Below are 20874 nucleotides of genomic sequence, written 5' to 3'. Positions count from 1 at the left end.
GGTGAGATGATACGTGTAACTTCTAAGAACTTTATCACTATTAAGGCAGTTTTATATATATATATATATATATATATATATATATATATATATATATATATATATACACACACACACACACACACACACACACACACACACACACACACACACACACACACACATACACAGAGGACATGGATCTGAATGACATATGATGAGATGTCTAAAAAAAATCAAATTAAGGGCTGAGAAAAGGGAGAAGAGGGAAGTGATATGCAGAATGGGGTCAATTATCTCACATAAAAGATGTCTGAAAGAGCTTTTACAATGGAGAGGAAGAGAGGGAAAGTAATTCTTGAGCCTTACTCTTATCAAAATTGGTTCAAAGAAGGAACAACATACACAACCAGTTGGGTATATAGATCCATCTTACCCTACCGGGAAGTAGGAGAGGAAAGGGATAAGTTGGGGGGGGGGGCTAGGTTGGGGGAGGCAGCAATCACAAGCAAAACACTTTTGAGGAGGGGACTGGGTGAAAGGAGAGAGAGTAGGACAAACTGAGGAAGAAATAGGATAGAGGAAATAAAGTTAGTATTGTTCCCAACAATGCCATGATCCTTAACAGCTACCCAGAGTCTCCTCTGGCCTTATCACATGCTCTTCCAATGAACTGAGCCCCAAAGCAAAACCTCACCTCAGAGTGTGTGTGTGTATACATACATATATATATACATACATATACATACATACATATATACACGTATGTGTGTATGTATGTATGTATGTATATACACTTTAGAGCTGGAAGGCACAGCTCTCTTGACCTAGTGCTTCATTAGCAATTAACAAAAGATGTGTGCCTTCATACAAAATAAGCCTTCCCTAATCAAGCTTCCCTTAATAGCCCCACCTAAGGACTATTAATGAGCGAGTAAGATTTTTAACTCCCATTACAACCTCCAGAGAAAGAACTGATGAAATCTGAATGCTGATTGAAGCATACTTTTTAAACTTTGTTTAAGTTTTTTTAGTCTATTTTCCTTCATAACATGACTAATATAGAATGTTTTGCAAAGCCACACATGTATAATCTATATCAAATTATTTGCTGCCTCAGTGAGGGGGAGGAAAGGGAAGAAGGGGAGGGAATTTGGAACTCAAATTTTTTATAAATGAATGTTAAAATAGTTTTTACATGCAATTGGGAAAAACTAAATATAGAAAACAACAGATAGATGGACTGTGCATTTAACTTTAAAAAAACTAGAAATCTAAGCAATTAAAAACAAACCAAAAAAATAGAAATTCTAAAAATCAAAAGAAAATCATAAAATTGGAAACAAAAAAATGAAATTATGAAATAAAAATAAGAACTAGGGTTTGAGGAAGAGGGGAAATGAGACCCCATTAATAATTTGTTTTTTTTTTTCAAAGAGGCGGAAAGCAAAATGATCATTATCACAAATGAAAAAGATGAATTCAGACAAAAGAAATAGCATTCCCTACCCCACCTACACACCTTTCAGCAAAGGGCTAGATATAATATGAAAAAATTGGAAAAGATTTAACAAAAAGATCAACAAATTTAAATAATAGGAGAATGAGAGAGGTTAAAGGTATAGGGATTATTAAATCCAGGCAAGAAAAACTAAGAGGTTACCTTTTAATTCTCTTCCAATAGAATAAATAATTCAGCGATAGTTTTCCATTTTTCTCATAGGCTTTAATTGTATTACTGTTAGTTTGCCTATAAAGAAAAATTGAAATCCTTCAAGGAAAGAAATCTTGAAGTCTTCCTTCCTTTCTAGAGGGAAATAAAATACGTACCTCTCATCTGAAATAAACCATGTATTAGAAGTGAGTAGAATGATTTATAAATTAGTATTAAAAAAAAAACCTTCCCAGAAATACTCATAGCAACTTTCTCACTTATGAAGGATTAAGTGTTAACCTGCTTTAATTGTTCACCCCAAAGATCAGCATCCCCAGGTAACTGAAAGAAAAGGGATATTTTTAATCTTATAGTAGATGACTTCTCAAGGTCACTTCTGTCCTGATGATTCTGTGTAGTATTATTTTAGAAAGAATTTTTTTACAGTTAATGTCATACCTATATAACTTTTAAAAATTGATTGATTCATTTTGTTTTAAACCTATAATTTCATATTCTCCGTTTTATCAATAAATTTCTACAACTATAAACTTATAATTTTCAAGAGCTACCTGGGGACAACAAGACTTTAATGACAGGTTCAGGAACACAAACCTAGGTATATGTCAGAAACAAAACTAAAACTTTGGTCTTTTTGAGTCTTGAGGCCAAACACTCTTATCTAAAATACCACATTGCCTCTTAATTCCCATGTCTACTTTAATACCAAAGATCTGTGTTCTGATCCACCTGTGTATTCCCTCCATCCATGAATATCACAATTCTCTCCTAATATTAGTAGGTGAATTCATGATTGGCTATGGCCAAAAAAAAAAAAATAGGAAAAGAAAAAATCATCACCTGCTGTCTATCCCTCTGGTACTGAGTCTTTCTATGTTTATTAGTTAGGATGATCCTTGGACAACAGACGTACAGTCTGTCACTGCGCCCAAACTTGAAGCTTTTCAAGGTTGGCAAGACCTGCCAGAGTTTTGTATTATGCTGGCGTAGTCTTTGAGAATCCAAGGTCACCTCCAGACCACAATTAGTCATCGAGAAAGATTTCAGTGGAAGGTCTAATGATTACAGCTATTGAATAATTTTATTGTACCCACTACATTGATACTATCCTTTATATTGTTCCAAATTAAGCGTTTTTCAAAGGTTCCTCACAATCCATCTTCACAGAATGGGACTTTAAAGCACCCCACAAACTCTTCTATGATAGATATCAAATTCTGCATTTTGAGAAAAAAAGGCAGAGTTAATTAATTATAGGTTATAGCAGTAAAAGTGACTTACCACTACCTTTTAGTCCCTCTCCTCTCTCTTTTATGCAAAAACATGCTTGCGTAATCATTGACTGAATCATGATGTTTCCTATTGGTATTCAGAATGTATTCCTGACTTCCTTGACCAAATAAATAAGGTTTGCCTCTAAGTAAGGTTGTATCATTAGTGAAAGTAATTTTGAGTATAGCACCTTCTTTCATTTAGGAGTTCTCATTCTTCATGCTCATGCTCTGAAACTTCTATACTGTTTGCACAGAGCAGTTTGTACAGACTGGGAATAGATTTCATTTATTTCTGTTTGTCATTCCAAGTTTGTTTTTAGACAGATAGCCATACTCTAAATTCAGTACTCAATGTCATAGCTTTTTAATATGTATTGGGTCCTGGCATCTGATATGAAGAATATTCAAATTCTAGGACTTCTATTTTTGATAATTAATTACAGATATTGAGACATATAGAGAAGTAATCTATAAAGTAGTTGTACTATGTGAAAATGCACTTATCAGGCCTTATCATCAGGCTTTCTATAAGACCACAAACATGTATGTCATCAGATAATACAAAGCTCTGTTTTCTGTGAAAGGTATGCTAGCATGAAAATAGATATATCTAGGTGCCAAGTAACAACAAGAGTCCATCCAAAAGTGCCAAAATAAAAGCAGTTGCTCAAGAAATATGACAAGCTGAGTTTGATTCAAGGTAAAAGAAAGGCTTCCAAGAGTGATTGCTAGCATTATTTATGTGCATAGAGCCAAGTAGGGGAGGGGAGAGGTGGAGCAGGAAAAAATATATTTCAATACAAAGATACATAATAACCAGAAAGAATAAGATATCAATTGGTGTTTTAAGCAAAGTTCATTTTGAATCAAAGAAAATGTTCATCTGTCATGTATATTATGATGTAATTCACACCATAATGTTATATATGCAATGAATAGGAAATAAGGGGAAAGGGACAGTGTTTAAAAGAGAATTTAGGCATAATTTGAAAAGATAATTATAGGCAAATGTAACAGAAGAAAAGATTAAATGGAGCAATAAGATCTTGAGAATAATTATGTAGTAATTAACGAGTACTCTTTTTCCATCTTTGGGGGGACATCCTTTGGGGAAAGAAAAATGAGGTGAGAGGGAAATTGGCATAGAAAAAAAAGTAAACCTACTTTAAAAAAAAGTAAACCTTCTACATAACTACTACAATGTTTTAATTGTCAAGTAATTTTATTATAAATATGATTTCATTTATATCTCCATCTCTTAATATTTATTACCAGTAATGTGTAAAATGCTTTTATTTTAGCAGACATAATCACTCAAGATACTCTATAAAAAGAAAGATGATTAGCACCCTGTCTTTGGCAAGTTTCATTTTAATCTCCGGCTGGCTGTAACCTTCATCCTGTCCCTGGTTTAAAGGAAACCACTTCGGAGATTAAAATAGCCAGTTATTGTGGGGCTTTGGATGGGAGGCCAGCTAATTCCTTGGAAGAAGCACCAGGGCATATTCCAGGGCTTCTTAAACTTTTTCCACTCTTCAGTGCTTCTCAAACTGTAGGTCTTGATCCCATATGGAGTCCTAATCCACTATTAAAGAGACTATAGGGGGGTAAATTCAAAAAGGGAAACAAACATTTGGCCTTAAATCCAGTCATTTGCTCAGGGGTATCTGTAGAATCTTAGGTTGTTCATCCCTTTATTTCTTTGTACTCAGAGGTAAAGCCAAAATGGATTATTGGGGGGACATAGTAAGAGTCATAAAAATAGATAGTCTGAGAGCATTTGCCTGCCCTTTCTTCACTAGTGTGGGTGACAGAACTAATTGCCCATCTTTCTTAATTCACATAGAATATTTGAGAAATATGGAATGTGAGAGGTCTCAGTCCTACTATTTGCAGAAAGAACCCATTCTGTCTACTGAGCAGGATCCTTACGAATGAGCACCTTACATATTGCTGATCCTGATTAGGTACGAGATAATATGCAGCATCGTGTGTGTGTGTGTGTGTGTGTGTGTGTGTGTGTGTGTGTGTGAGAGAGAGAGAGAGAGAGAGAGAGAGAGAGAGAGAGAGAGAGAGAGAGAGAGAGAAAGTTTGGAAAGTAGGAAAATAGTTCAATAGTTTTTCTATAAAAAAAATTCTTCTTTTATAGGCCAGAAAGGGAGATGGAAAGAAATAGGATGACGTAGTTGTGATAATATTGTATATTTGGATCATCTGCTTCTTTAAATGTAGCACAAACACATTGTCATTGTTTCCAGGTGCCTTTCTGGTCACCTCTTTTAAATGTTACTATTGTTGAGTCACTTTTAGTCGTGTCTGACTCTCTGTGACCTCATTTGGGATTTTCTTGGCAGAGATACCGGAGTGGTTTTCCATTTTCTTCTCCATCTCATTTTACACATGAGCAAAGTGAGACAAACAGGGTTAAGTGACTTGCCCAGGGCCACACAGCTAGCCTGAGACCAAATTTGAACTCAGGGAAGCTGAGACTTCTTGACTCCAGTCCCACTCTATCTACTGTGCTAGTTAGCTATGTTGTTTTATTGTACAAAGGTCATAAATATGTCAGGAATACTCTTAATGACCTCAGAAGCAGTGTCATTTTCCACCTTTGCATTCCTAGCACCTAGCAGATTCACATTTCCTTTATTTTCTTGAATAGTAAGTACTGGATCAATGTTTTTAAAATTGGCTTGAACTGCTATCCCATATCATTTTATCTAATCTGAAATATATAACATTCCCTTCTATAAAGATCACTCATCTCAATTTAAAAAGCATTTATTAATCATCTATGACATACAAGATACTACTAGGTAATGAAGATATGAAGAGTAAAATAAATATTTCTCTCCCAGAAGAAGCTAGCATTCTACTGGGAGTAACACTCTAGGAATAAATTAGTGTTTATATAGTGAGTAAGGTCATAGCTTCAGCCAGTTGATATCAGATTCCTATTGTCGCGCAAAGTAAGGACAAGAACAATCAATTATAAAAATAACTATCCAGACTTTTGACTTTCTCAATCATAAAGTATAGGTGAGAGATGGGACTTCAACATGTTGATACAGATTCCTTGCAATTATCTATCATTTGCTAAAAAAATGAAAAAAACACACTTCTAGCACTTCTCTTCTTCTCTTCTAGGATACTCCATACTTCAAGCTATTATGGAAAAAGCAGGACAAAATGGTTGGCATGTCAGTGCCATATGTGTGGAAAACTTTAATGATGCCAGCTATCGGAGGCTTCTAGAAGATCTGGATAGAAGACAAGAAAAGAAATTTGTAATCGACTGTGAAATAGAGAGACTTCAAAACATATTGGAACAGGTAGGTCATATTTGTCACCTGGATCTTAAGTCTAGAAGTATTTCATTTGATTTTGGGACAATCTCTCAACCTTATAGTTAGGAGACCTTTCAGATTTTGGGCTTGGTAGAACCTTCTGCCAACTTGAATTTGCAATTTGATGTTTGAAATTGGCTTGTGTCTCCTCTTTCTCTTCTGCATTTCTTAGAATATCTATCTTCCTTCAAAGCTGAACTGAAATGATGCTGCCTACAGGAGGCCATTCCTGATCCCTTTAAGGATCCTAGTGCCTTCACATGCCCTCAAGAGAATTGCTTAGTATTTATTTTTTGTGGATACATTTGTGTGTATATCTCTGTGTGTACAAGTTTACACAAAAATGTCATTTCTCTTAACAAATGTAAGGTCCTTAAAGGTAGAAATTACTCAATTTTAGTCTTTGAATTCCTGATGCCTAGCATAGTTCATGGTATATAGGAGATGCTTAGTAAATCTTTGTTGATTGATTGAGGTTCAGATGCTTTGTCCCTCTCAACAAATTATTTTTATGCCCTAAGATTTCAAAAATGTTTCAAAATTTAAGAGAACTAATAGAATTTTAAGCTGTAGATATTGGAAGGCCCTTTCCGATGACCTTTGAGGATCACTAAGTTATTTTATTCTTATCTTCTAAATCCTGTAGAAGTCTGTCTCTCATAAAAGAACATTTTTGATCTTTGGAGAACAGCATATATGAAATGCTAGGGAAAATAAATCTTAAAAACAGACAAACGTGTTGTATGCAGCATATTTTCTCCTAGGTGACCTGGGCAAATAGAAATTAAAGAGTAGATATAAGTCTACATCTAAGAAGAATTCCTTCATAAAGCCCTTAAGTATACTTCTACATTTTATTTGAATTAGGCAGGAAAAATAAAGCAGTTCTGTGTTACTGTATTAGGCTATAGGAAAATATCATCAAACAATACATGCTTGCCTTTGCTTAACCCTGGATAGTATGATAATATTTTGAAAATCTGTATTTTAGGATGTAGCTAGTACTATTGTATCACGATTATAGTGAATGCATGCCATCTAGTGGTTTAAAAAATGCTTGCTTCCTTATATTAAGATAGCTGTGAGATAGACCATATATTAGCAAGTTTTTTTGTTTGCTACTTACAATTTCACATGCACATAATTATACATTGTAATTTGTTATATAAACAGATATGCAGAAAAGTTTTAGGGTGGCATGTACATAAAATTAATTTTAGCTCTCTGTTGTAAAAAAAATCACCTTTCTTTTTTCTCTTTCATTCTTTCTCCCATTCTTTCCTTTTGAAAGGGGGAGCCTTCAAAGATGTTTGAGAGGGACATTGTATTACATGACCTCCAAGGTCATTTTTAGCTTTGTGATTCTACTCTCTTTGAGTGATATGGCACCGGTAGAAACAGACAAGGAGGGGGAGAAGGCTGTTCTTTTGTAATCATTGTCAACCCAGATATAACTTTGTAGAAGAAGACAATGGGATGTTCACATGATAACAATCACTTCAGGAAAGTATACATGTATATTGGCAAGTACTAAATATTGGCAAATAAACAATGCAAGTGTCTCATCCTGAAAAATTCTCAAGGATGATTAGCGTGTCAACTATAGATAGAATATATCAAAATTAAGTGCAAGTACGTTATTGGCCTTTGACCTGACCTCATGCTGTTGTGTTTTTATGTTTATTTCTTCAAATAATTTAAATGTATAAATCTACTGGCAAATGGCATTTTTATATAAACAGACTAGTATAGGATTCTCAATAAATTCCATAATTCTCTCATGCTCTTGGATAAACTCCAAAAATTTATGAATTATTGCCCTTCCTTCTGTTTCTCCTCTAAGATTCTTTTGAGCCTTTTTTTAATTGGACCAGTGTTTAATTGGAATAGGAAACTCTCTAATAGTGAAGCACTGTTTGTCACTGAATATCCACACCTAATCTGCAATTTATAGTCTTAGAGAGTTGCCTAGGGCATTGTAAGGTTAAGTGATTGTCCTGGTCCCACACTTGAATCCAGATCTTCCTGAATTTGAGGCAAGTTCTCTATCCACTATGCCTCTCTGATATATTTTGGACATAAAATTCATTTTTGTGTAATTCATTGACTATTTTCTTAACTGAGTCTCAGAAGTTAGGGATACTAAGATAAAGGCTTTCTTGTTTGGTTGCTTTATCAGAACATACATATAACCTCCATCTGGACTACTCTCCTCCGAATACAACTTTACTGTGGGTTTGAGTAGCTAAAGCCTTGTATATAACTCATTAAATCCTGTTGGGGATCTGATCTTCCAAATTAGCTGGATTCCCAAGATTCTATTATGAGGAAGGAGTAAAGTCCAAAAGGTGCCTCTGGTTAATACTTACTTAAAAGTCTCACTCAGGAATAGGTAACAATTTCTGAAACACACTGACCCATATCAAAGGCTCAACTAGTTTCTAAGAAGGAAACCAGAATACTTGGGTGCTCTGCATAAGCTCTCTGAATAACTCTTAAATAAGCTTCTTGTAAAAGTGACTGGAAAAATGATTTCTTTTCATTCCTTTATAAAAAAAAAAAAAAAAGGATCCCAGAAATTCAACTTAGAGTATTCTCTGAAATTAGTATGTTTTTGCCTTTTTTCTTGATATCTACATAATAATTATAGTGATAATAGACTTTTATTACCTAGGATGCCTCTCAAGCAAAGATCTCCTAAATGATGTAAAGTGCCATTGTTCTGTGAGAACATAATGTCCTTTCACTGGCTCATAATGAATATTTTGCCCTCAAGGTCTACACAAGACGATTTTCTTTGCCTATTTTTACACTGATGACAAGTCTACTTCCCTATGCCACAACCATTTCCCACCAGTAAAACAAAGCACTATTGCATTTAATACCTTTGGAATAAGTTATTTGAAGTCCTTTCTGGCTTTATCTTTTATTCTTTCAAATAAACTGAAAATAGATGAGCTACTCATAATCTACTCTTTGACTTATGTTGTTCTGTTACATCATTTGCTTCTTTGTGTCCCTTATTCCTCTTTCTTAATTGAAGATTAGTTTAGAGGATAAGCAATAACCAAGGGAGTAAAAATGCTTACTAAATTTTTTAAAAAACTAAATAGCAAGTCCCAGAATTGCCATGGTAAAAATGAAAACTGTATACAAAGTCTGCTTCTTTGGTACGGGCAGAGTGAGGTGATGGATTAGCAGAGTTCTGGTTGAATGAGGACACTTTCACATTATTGCTATATGCTGTCAATAATTACTTAGCTGACGTTTTAATTTGTACCAATTTGCAAAAACATAATGGAAACAGCTCACACAATTTTCTCTCAAAATATGTTAATGAACAACTAAGCTCAGAGATACACCTCATCTGGTGTCCATTTTTCCAAATTATGTTTATGCCATGCACAAATAAGTTCTTGTCCATTTCCATGTAATAAATATTCATTGGGAAGCTTCAAACTCTGTACCAAGGTACAAATATTGTGCCATATGTCTTTATTCTTCCATTGAGATCCATAATTTTTTTTAAGTGGAACTTCACATACATTTGTTGTTTAGTCATTTTCAGTCATGTCAGATTCTTCATGACCCCATTTGGAGTTTTCTTGGCAAAAATACTGGAGTAATTTGCCATTTCCTTCTCTAGTTCATTTTACTGATGAGGAAACTGAGGAAAACAGGGTTAAGTGACTTGTCCAGGGCCACACAACTAGTGTCTGAGGTTACATTTCAACCCAGGAAGTTGAGTCTTCTTGACTCCACGCCTGATACTCTATCCACTGTGCCACCTCACTTCCTTAATAGATAATGAAAAGATTTAACTTAAGTAAATTGCAAAGTTAGCCATGGAGCTGATACTTCTTATAAGAACTTCCCTTGTCTAGAAAGCTCGTTCTCAAACAAAGGCAGGGTTTTTTTCGTTTATTTTTGTTTGTTTGTTTATTTAAGTCTGTTCCTAAGATTTCATCACCATGCAAAACTCCCAATGTAGAAACTTTCTCTATGAATGTATATTGGCAGTTTAACTTAGTATTTGGCAGAGAGTGATATACCTATGTTTGAACAGCTAGTTAGGTGTCTGAGGCAGAAGTCAAACCCAGGTCTTTTGAATGCCAGGGATGGTCCTCTATCCACCACATCATGGTATTTCAGTATTATAGACTGAAGATGATTATGGAATGGAATGAAATATTAATAGTCATTGATATTTCTATAGAATCCCATATGTCTAGAGCTGGCAGGGACCTTAGCAGGCAGGCATTCTTCATTTTTAACCTGGGACTCAGAGAGGTTAAGAATCTTGCCCAGGTAATACTTGCAGAGCCAGAATTCAAATTAAGAACCTGTGACTCCAGGTCTATGGTCTTACATTTGAAAAGTATTTTACATACATTATCATTTTGGATCTTCAAAATTACCTATAGAGACTGTTTCCTCTAATTTACAGATGAGGAAACCAAAGTAAAAAAAAATGTTAAGTGACATACATGCACTAACATCGATAGTGCTAACCCAGTCAATTTTATTTCAGAAAAAAAAAGCACAGACACCCATGATAACCATGTATATACACTATCTAAAGGCATTAAAAGTAGCCTGCAGTTGTTCACTTATCCCCATCCCTACTCCGATGCAGTGTTGGCAGAAATGTTTCTGCTGCTGCTGCAGCTCTTACTGTTTCATTACAAGGGTGTATTTGCACATTTATCTTTGCTAAGTCAGAATTAGCAAGAAAATGAAGAAAAAGAGCTAAAATATAAGATTGTGTGTTTCTTAACCAATATATGGGATTTTACTGTTTTAATTCTTTTATTTAGAAAAAAAATGGATTTAGATTCACAATTTCCACACAACATATCAGTTTCTCCTTGAAAGAATTGAAATACCATAGATACATCTAATCTAGACTAATGTAGCAAAAATGAAAGGAAATTAGGAAGTGGTGTTAAATGGTTCCCAAGCAACTGTTTCCACAGCTGCAGGTTTTCCTGGGCTTTTTTATCTTATAAAGGAAATAGAAAACGTATCAGAATCTGATGTTTTATTCAGTTTTGGCAAGGAAGAAGAAAAATGAATGATACAAGTGCAAGTATCTTTTATGACTTAGTAGAAGTTTAAAATTGTTAGGTTCAGTTGAGCCAGTTCTACTTGCTGCTAAGAGTAGATATTAGAAAATGTTTTCAATTACTATTTCAAGACCTATTCTAAAAGGTAAGTTTATTTCAAAAGGCTAAGAAAAATCTACCTTGTTAATTCTGAGATAAATAAATTCACAATTAATTCTTGTTTAAATTTAAATCGAGACATACTTTTTTATATGCCCAGATGAGAAAAATAAAATTACACTAGGACATGATAAGTCCATAACTTATTTTTTTTTAAATTTTGAATTGGCTCTTTACATCTAAAACCACATGAAATAAAAGGGTTAAGAAAGAAGAAAATGAAGTTCTACATTGTTTAAGGGATCACTTACAGTATTGTTACCAGTGAAGATACTTCTATGAATTGCACACCAACTACATTAAGTAGATCAATAAATGCTAAAAGCTGAAGGCATATTTTCTAGTGCTTTGTTATTTTGGTTTTTTTAATCACTTTACTTAATCTGAAAGTAAGAGTAATGAATTTGGAGTCATCAAATGTGGACTCAAATTTTTACTCTGCTATGAAGGTGTTGGACCAGAGGACCAATATCTAAACTGCTTTCAACCTTTAAATATAAGAATATGTAATTTATCTGATCAGTCTTTTCTCTCCTCACTGATATGTGATTTTCAGAAATAATTTCCTTCCTGGTCTTTCCTCATACACACAATAAATTCCATTATAATTCCCAAAGAGACTAGTCATCCTGTTCAGTTAATCTTAGAATCATAGAATTTTTGAGTTAGAAAGGACCATCTAGAACTTTTAGTCCAACCTTTTTCCTTACTTCATAACAAATTGTAATTCATAACTTTGTCAAACATCAAAATTGCTGTCATGGTATTTAGGTTCCTGGAAAAATGGTGGGATTTTCCCTGACTCTTGGCATAGCTTCCATCTAGGCTGCCCATGCTCAGATGTTTTCCTTTGTCTCCTCTGCCAGGAATAAATCTGACATCAACAATTTCATCTTTGCCATGATTTAAATTAATAATGTACTATTCTCATAGAAATTTGCAATTCAAAGCTAATGGTTTAAGTGTGGAATAAAAGACTCAAGTTAAAAGAATTTCAGAAATCATACCAGGTTAGAGAGATATTTGTTTATATCTCAAATATGCAATAATCAAATCCCCACCCAAGAAATCACATTAGTCAAGTAGCTACCATCTCATTTTATGTTTAAGTTTAACCTCAACTGTTACAGAATTATATTTCCACTCTGCAGAAGCCTTTTGCACCTGGAGATCCAATGTTTCAGTAATGAATATCTGTCAATCAGTTGCTCCCAGGAAGAAGCAAGATGTGATAGAAAGAATACTAACCTAGTCAGAAAACAGAATCTAGCCCTCCTCTGTCTTAGCTAGCAATGTGACCTTAAGTCAATCATATGACCATTCTGGGCCTCATCTGTAACATGATGGGTTGAACTCAATAATTTATAAGATCTCTTCTAGAACAAACATTCTAAAACTAATAGAAGAAGCACAGGTAGCTATATATTATTTAAATCAGTTTTAGTATGTGATTTCGTCATTTAGGTGGATTTCACTATTAACAATGATTGGAAAGTATGTGGAAAGGACAATTCATAATGTTGTGACTGAAAGAAACAAAAGACAGTCCAACTTTCCCATTTATCAAATATGCATACTTAGTACGTATATAGTATTGTTTTAGGAATATAAAAGTGAAATAAGACACTAATGCCTTCACATAAAATACTTATCATTTTAATGAAAGAGGGGAATAATATGACTGTACATATCTATGATAGGTTCAGGATGTGGTAAGTATAAGGGAGAAATCAAAGTGCTATGAGAAATTTGAAGAAGGGGAGTTTATTTCCAGTTTGGTGAGAATTTTACTTATTACATCCCTTTTGGTAGGTTCAGAGGAAGCATCCCCTGCAGTGATAATGTATATTGACTTCTTGGCTACCATGATGGATTTGACTTTCTGGTTTGGGGATTTGACATTCTGGTGTCTGAATAAATGTTTTTCTTTTGCTTTCTATGTGAAGAATCTGTTATACTTTGTGATTGAGAACTATGCTGGCATATCTTAGTTGCCTTCAGTGCTGTGAATATTACCTGGGTGATACACCATCAAGAGAGCTCATAGCTCTTTGCCTGAGAAGAGCTAGTTGCAACACTGGCCATCTCTATCTCCTTGATGTCACATATGATTTCTCTGTCAGTTGTAGTAATGAAATTGTACCCTTTCTTGGTAAGGATCTTCATGAGGTAGTCTGTCAGATCACAGTCAGCCAAATCCAGATGGAAGATGACATGGAGAAGGGTATAACCTTTATGTATAGTGTGTATATGTATATATGTATACTTTAGGTATAGTGTGGGTCACACTGTCACTGGAGTCAACCATGATATCAGTGATGAATAATGATATGATGAGAGGCATATAGGGACAGCACAAACTAGACATGGTTCAGGTGCTGAAGGTCTCAGACATAATCTATATTATCTTTTCTCTGTTGGCTTTGGGATTCATGGGGGCTTCTATGAGCAGCGCAGGGTGCTCTTCAGGGGCCATATACAGTTCATTACAGAAAGTATGATGTCAGATTTTCTCCGCATTATTCTAGTTGGTGACAATACTGTACTCAGTGGGGTACTTCAGGGTCAGAATACCCCTCTTGTTTGGGGTCTCATCCCCCACATAGCTGTCTTTCTGACTTATACCCACCATCACACTTTGATGTCAGGGGCATCCAAAAATGGAATGGAAGACAGCTTGAGTGGCATTGTCTCCTAAAAATCCAGCATTGTACATTACAGAACCAAGTTTAAACCCTTAGAGGCAAGTGCATGTTGGATGGAAGAGCTCACAGTTCAATATCAATAATTTATAAAGCAACTTTTAGCACATTTTACTCTTAGTCCAGATTTATGCCAACCATGATATCATAAATACCCTTAATATTCCTCACTCATCTTCATCTGACATAGTCCATTAGTTGTCATCTTGTTGACTCTACCTCCACAACTCATCCTCTTCTTTCAACCCATGTAACCATAAAACAACTTTAGTTCAAGCTTTCCTTACTTCTCTCCTGGACTATTGTAATAGTGTCCTAAATGGTCTCCCTCATCCCTCTCTACTCTCTAATCTACCTACTATATAGCTGTCAGATTAATATTCCTAAAGTGCAAGATGCACCATCTCATTCCTTGACTTAATAAACTCTAGTGGTATCCTATTACCTGTAGGATTAAAGACAAATTCTCTAGTTTATAATTTTAAACCATTCATGATCTGACTTTAATATAACTTTCCGGTTTTATTGTATATTATTCCCCTTCCAGGCTTAGTTCAAATATCATCTCATACACAAGGTCTTTACTTTCTCTCCCAATTGTTATGCTCAACCTATCTCTTGTTTTCATTTTTTTTTATGTTAAATTTCACCTGATAAGCTTTACTTACCATCTGAAAAATATGTGTCTTCTTGAGATAGAATGGTGGGTTCAGAGGAAGTATACCTAATGAGTTCTCAAGGGTCTTGATGCTCTCTGGTTCTGAAAAGTATATAAATACTCTGGTATGAGGTTTTATTTTAGGGCATACTCATTGGAGGTGTTTGTTTGGCCAGATGAGACTCTAAGTAGCCGCTAAGGAGAACCCCAGCTTTGAAAACCCAGATATTGGTGCTTCTGTCTCTGGGAACTATCTATGTATGTAACGGTCGGACAGTTTGATCTGTCTATTGATCTGTGATGTATGTATTGCTTATGGTCAGACAGTTGGAAGTCTTGTCTGTTGGTCTTTATTTCTCAGTTTGTATTTTCTCTGTTGATATATGTGTTTGATTAAAGTGATTGTTGACCCCTCAAAAGTTGCTTTCCTTTTAGAAAAGCAGATCTAAGAACCTGTACAGCAGGACCTCCCATGAACATTGTTACTTGCTGTTACAGCTACTTAACAGAAATCCAGGCCAGCCTGGGAGTGGGGCAGGAGAGACAGCAATATTCTTTTACATGTATGTTATATAGTTCTTTAAAAAAAAACAACTTTTGTACCTTCCACCCTAATACTAGCTCCTTTTTTTCATTATCAGAAGCATAATGCCCCCTAATTTCTCTCCCTGCTCCCAACATAGATGATAATGAAGACTTTTTTACCATATTTCCTGGAATTCCATGAGATTAGTGCCAGTACTTACGGGAAGGGAAGAACTTTACCTGTACACTGACTTAAGAAGAATTCAAATAAAAGTGCACATGTTAAAGAAAAATATAAATCATATGGATTCACTCATTGTTCATTTAGAATTTTCCTCTTTCTTATAAAATAATAGAGTATTTTAAATATTTTAAAATTATATCCAAGTTATTTGATTTTAGCCTGTTGTTTGCATTCCAGATAAAAGAGATAGAGAGCCAAAATGATCACAGCCCATAACAAAAGGGATCTCAGAATATCACTTCCCAATTCTACCAAAGATCACTTTTTCTAGTATGACTAACTGCTCAGCTAGGAGTTTATGAATGCATTTGTTTCAGTAGGAAAAAAGGTTCTCACATAAAATTGACATTTGTCAAATTTCTACAATTACACTGAACTTGTTCAAATTTCTGTTCATTATTAATCTTTTTTATAAAAGAAATGCAAATAGGGATTTAAAAAAATCTTTACTCTTCTCCATAGCCACCCTTAAATACAAAATAAGGTTGCTTCTAAACACCTACATCTCATCACAATTCTTTTTATGTTATTTATGTTTTGTTTTTATTTTTTATAAAGGACCATTTTTGTAGTAACTTGAAAAAATGCCTTCCTTTTAGGTTCTTTCATGTAATTATTGAACTTTTCATTACCTTACCCCTAAGTTTTAGAGTATCCATTAAAATTTTGTAGCTGCTGGATTTTTAAAATAATTTAATGCTAACCAGGACAGAAACTTGCTCACAGATATATTACTTACCAACTGGAAGCAGTAATATTCTCCAAAATTTTTGTTTAAGAAAACTATCTATCTGAATCATGAGAAAATTAACCAGCGTGTATGTTATCCCATAGTTACTGGTGGACATAGTGACAAGATTGCAGACATCTCAGGCCAAAAAATCTGGAGCCCTTTTCCCTCTCTAAAAAACTGAGATTGTAATACTTGTTTTCACTATTTCACTTGGGCTTTTATGAATAAAATGCTTTGTGAACTGTAGAATGCTACCTAACTATGATGAGTTACTTTTCATTATTATTCTCATCTTCTCATTCTCATCTTTTTAAAGGGTTTCGATAGAAAAAAAGACTGAGAACAATCCTATTATATTCTTTTATATGTAATGTTATATAAATTTTTTTGCACAGAAGAATAAAATAATAGACTTGTGTTGTTATTATTACAGCCATTCATATTAATAGACTTATTAACTTGAGGAGAACTAGATTCTAATCCTAGCTGTCATTTGCCACTGTGATGCTGAACAAGTGATTTAATTGATCTGGGCCTCATTTTCTTCATGTTGTAAAATGAGAGAATGAGATGAATGAATGAGAAGGCATTGATGGGGCTTTTCCACCTTTGAAATTCTGCATTACTAGATGTGAGAATGTCACAAGAAGAACTTTTAGCATTTAGAAAACAGAAAATAGCATTTAATCCGTGATAAATATTGATGCTTAAACTATATAAGGACAATTCATGGCTTCAAAATTTTGAATAACTGACATTATTGTGACATTTTGTAGATGTTCCTATTTTATATACATATGTATATATACATATATACATATAATATATATATATACATATAGTATATAAAAACCTTCCCTAAAATTGCTATTCATAATTTAAGGGGTTTTGTGTATTTTGTGATGGGCAAGGCTGGTACAAGGAATATTAAATTTGTCATTTCATTGCCAAAGGAAACTACTTCTACCAATGCAGGTCAGCCACTACTCTGCAATTTACAGTCTTAGAATATTGTCTGTTACTAAGAGATTAAATGACTTGCTGAGTCACATGACTTATATATGTCAGAAACAGAACTTAAAGCCAGATTTTCCTAAATCTGAGACCAGCTACCAATCCACTATATTTGCAACCTATTGATTAAGCCATTATTTATTTTATTTTTTTTGGTGGGAGAAGGTAAGACAATTGGGGTTAAGTGATTTGCCCCAGGTAACACATCTAGTAAGTGTCAAGTGTCTGAGGTCGGATTTGACTTCGGGATCTTCTGACTCCAGGGCTGGTGATCTATTCACCTAAGTTATAATTTTAAATCCTTTGTTGTGCATAGAAATTGAAAGCCATTTTTTAAATTCATATTATCTACACTAATTTTTTTTCTTAAATTGTCTAAGTTATTAGCAGTTAATGAAAATATTATCTACTTAATGAATCCAGTTAATTTGTGGGTTTTTTTCATTTGCTAATATCCTGAAAAGAATTCACATTTTAAAATGGATTTATATGAAGTTTTCAGAAATTGCTTTCTTTTTCAAACCACTTATTAGCTAATCCTCTGGTAAGGGCCTACTGTGATGCATGATGGTGATATTTTGTGTAAGTGATCTTTGGTTCTTGAAGGCTTACCCTAATGGAGCACAGACTCATGAAAGCTCTACTAAGCTGAGAAGGACTTTATGATGAACCGAGTCTCCTGTCTCACTCAATTCAAAGATGTTCACCACTGTAAAGTTGGTTACAGTGACTTATGAAATGCATAAATACAAAGAACACCTCTGTCATTCTGTTTCCACAATAATAACAAAATATTATAAAAAGGGACAACTTGTTATAAATTTATACAGTTCTTAATCCACAAACAAGTTGAATTGTAGATATTATTAATTTTTGCATACTTAAAATACATTCCTTTCTAACCTCTTCCTCATGCAATCACTTCCTTCAGGACTCAGCTCAAGAACCATCATATTCACTAAGCTTTTCCTGATTCTCCTCAAAGGCTAAGATCTTATTTCCCTAAATACTTTGTTTTTAACTATTTTATTTTTAAAATATAGAAATTTTTCTATATATTGATATTCTATATATCATCTATATTCCTACATATGTGTGTGTGTGTGTGTGTATTCCCTGTTAGAATGTAAGCTTCAGGTAGAAGTTGTTTCTGTTTTTTTTTTTCACTTATATCCCCAATGCTTAGCTTAGCAGAGTAAAGTTTTGATTGTATATACTTATATATATGCATCTGTTGTCTCAATGATAGAATCTAAGTTCCTTGATAGTAGGGATTATTTCAGGGGGTTTTTTCTTCATATCTATTGCCTAAAATAGTATTTATCACATAGAAGATGTTTAATAATTTCTTGACTGATTAAAGTGAAAACTTTGTCCACTAACCAATGAGTCAGCATCCTATTAGAGTAGCAAAATATCACCTATCTGGACATTTTTGCTATGAATGAAAGCAGAATACATAAAAAAGATGTAACTGAATGAAAGGAAACCAAGTCCTGTAGAACAGAAGCAAATAAAGGATTTGATGTAGTTGGTTACATCATAAACACAAAAGCATCAAGTAATATAACTTTATGGGGCATTTGGTCCACCATGATGTGTTCACAACTACTCTCATTTTCTTCTAAAGAATAAATATATTTTAATTAACCATTTTTATGTCTCCCATAAAACGGTTACAAATAAATGGATCACAATGAATGTAGAGGGTTTTTTTTTCCCCAAAATGTGTTTTAGGGAATGAGGAAGTTGAGCGTTTCTGTGAATAACTGACATTGTTTTCCAAACTAAGTAAAAATATATTTTAATCTTCAGTGACTTCAATGCAAACATAGTCATAGAGAAAGATGGCAAAAAATGCCAAAAAATATGGACTGAGATCAAGAAATGAAAGAGAACACACGTTTATATGCTATTCGTAATAGTCATACCTGTACATCATGAATATTTTCTTTAAGAAAAGATTCAGAAGATAAAGAAAATTGAATGACATAAAAGACACCTGGTCAGGAAAAGTCACATTATATATGTAGCAGTCATTTCAGAATTAGTCACTTTTTTTATATTCAGATCACTGACTCATTAGAGCAACGGTCAAAGTAAATACCAAATTGAAGAATGGATGAAGATGGAAAGATATTGCATATAAATATGGCAGCAGCAATCCATCCTCTTTAAACAAGCTATACATTCTCAAAAATGTGAAATGGGCAATAGTGAAGAAACTAATTCTGATTATCATAATTTCCTTAAAAAGCTATTTTTTGGTAGATCTGTGATTTCATTGATGTGGATATTCCTTCTGATGAGAGTCAAGATGTGATGTGGTGGGATGTCTCAAAGAGTTTTAAAGACTCAGACTGACTCCAAGCCAGTTAGAGATTTATTGTGGATTTGAAGTTTCATGTTCTGGTGAGTGGTTAAGTTCCTTAGAGGAACTTGCAATTTCAGTAAGATAAGATAGACAGTTTTATAGGATATATTATGCTGATTACACAATCAAAATTTATATAGAATATAGGAATATGATTAAGATTAGAAAGGCAGGAGGAGTTTGTAAAGAATTTGGTAACAGGGGAGGGAGTCTCTTCTATGTTTCAGTGGTCAAATATCCTGGTCATGCTGCTTTCTGATTGGCTAGCCATTGTGGTTCTATCTGGTCAAGATGGATGGTTAGGTATTATGGTCCTGTCTTGGGCTTAAAGGATGATGTGATTCTGATTGTGTAAGAACACACATGTTCAAATATCAGGATTGGATCTGGGGGCAGTGGCTAGCCATGAGCACTGGGCATGCTGTTCAGTGTGACCCATAAGGAAGTAAGAATATTAGGGCAAGATTCTATCACTTCTGGTTGTATAACTTATCCATTTTTCCTGAATCCAATTCTGGTTCTCCCTCTGTTACATTATTTCCATTTCTACAAAGCTTATAATCTGGAATAACAGATTGCTTATAACCTGTTCTACATAAGAACATTTTGATTATACCTTTTAGAAATCCTCTTGTTCATGTGTAGCACCAACATGATATTCACAGTGCCTTTGGTGACCATGAATATCCCTATGTAATTCTGAATCTCAAAATACTATCCACATGGAAGAGAGAACCAAAACATTTATTCATACACCAGAAAGCCAAATCCAATATAGTAACAAAGAAATCTATACACAATAACAATGCAGAGGGCAACACCGTCCCCAAGCCTTTCCCCTGCTAGGGTCTTCTCATAAACAAAAAACTCACAGCCGGCTGCCTGCTTCCTTTCTCCCTCAGTTCTGACTGCTCTCTGACCAAATTTTCTCTCAGCTCTGCTCCAGCTCCACCTCTTCCTGTTCTACCCTTCCTGCTCCACCCATTCAGCAAACTCCTCTCACCACAGGTTTCATGTGACTCAGGCTTCCATGGGATCCAGGCAGCTCATATGGGCTTTTTAATGAATGGGAAAGATCTTCCCATTTAAATTACCATTACATCGTGTTAAACACCTCTGACTCC

General features: G+C 34.3%; 1 protein-coding gene across 5 annotated transcripts in view; it reads left to right on the top strand.

The window, feature by feature from the left end:
- Positions 1-20874, top strand: part of GRIA4 (glutamate ionotropic receptor AMPA type subunit 4) — a 456325-nt gene that overhangs the window by 308258 nt on the left and 127193 nt on the right. For all 5 annotated transcript variants that reach the window (XR_011967457.1, XM_072611221.1, XM_072611222.1 and 2 more), the window contains exon 5: positions 6076-6260. Coding sequence is in view for 4 of the 5 variants with exons in the window: in XM_072611221.1 (XP_072467322.1) it covers positions 6076-6260 (185 nt within the window). In the remaining variant the exon portion in view is untranslated. The remainder of the gene's footprint in view (positions 1-6075; positions 6261-20874) is intronic.

This window comes from Notamacropus eugenii, chromosome 5 (assembly GCF_028372415.1).
Source record: "Notamacropus eugenii isolate mMacEug1 chromosome 5, mMacEug1.pri_v2, whole genome shotgun sequence".
NCBI lineage: Eukaryota > Metazoa > Chordata > Mammalia > Diprotodontia > Macropodidae > Notamacropus > Notamacropus eugenii.
Note: the sequence above shows the minus strand (reverse complement) of the source record. Positions and strands in the feature narration are given on the sequence as shown.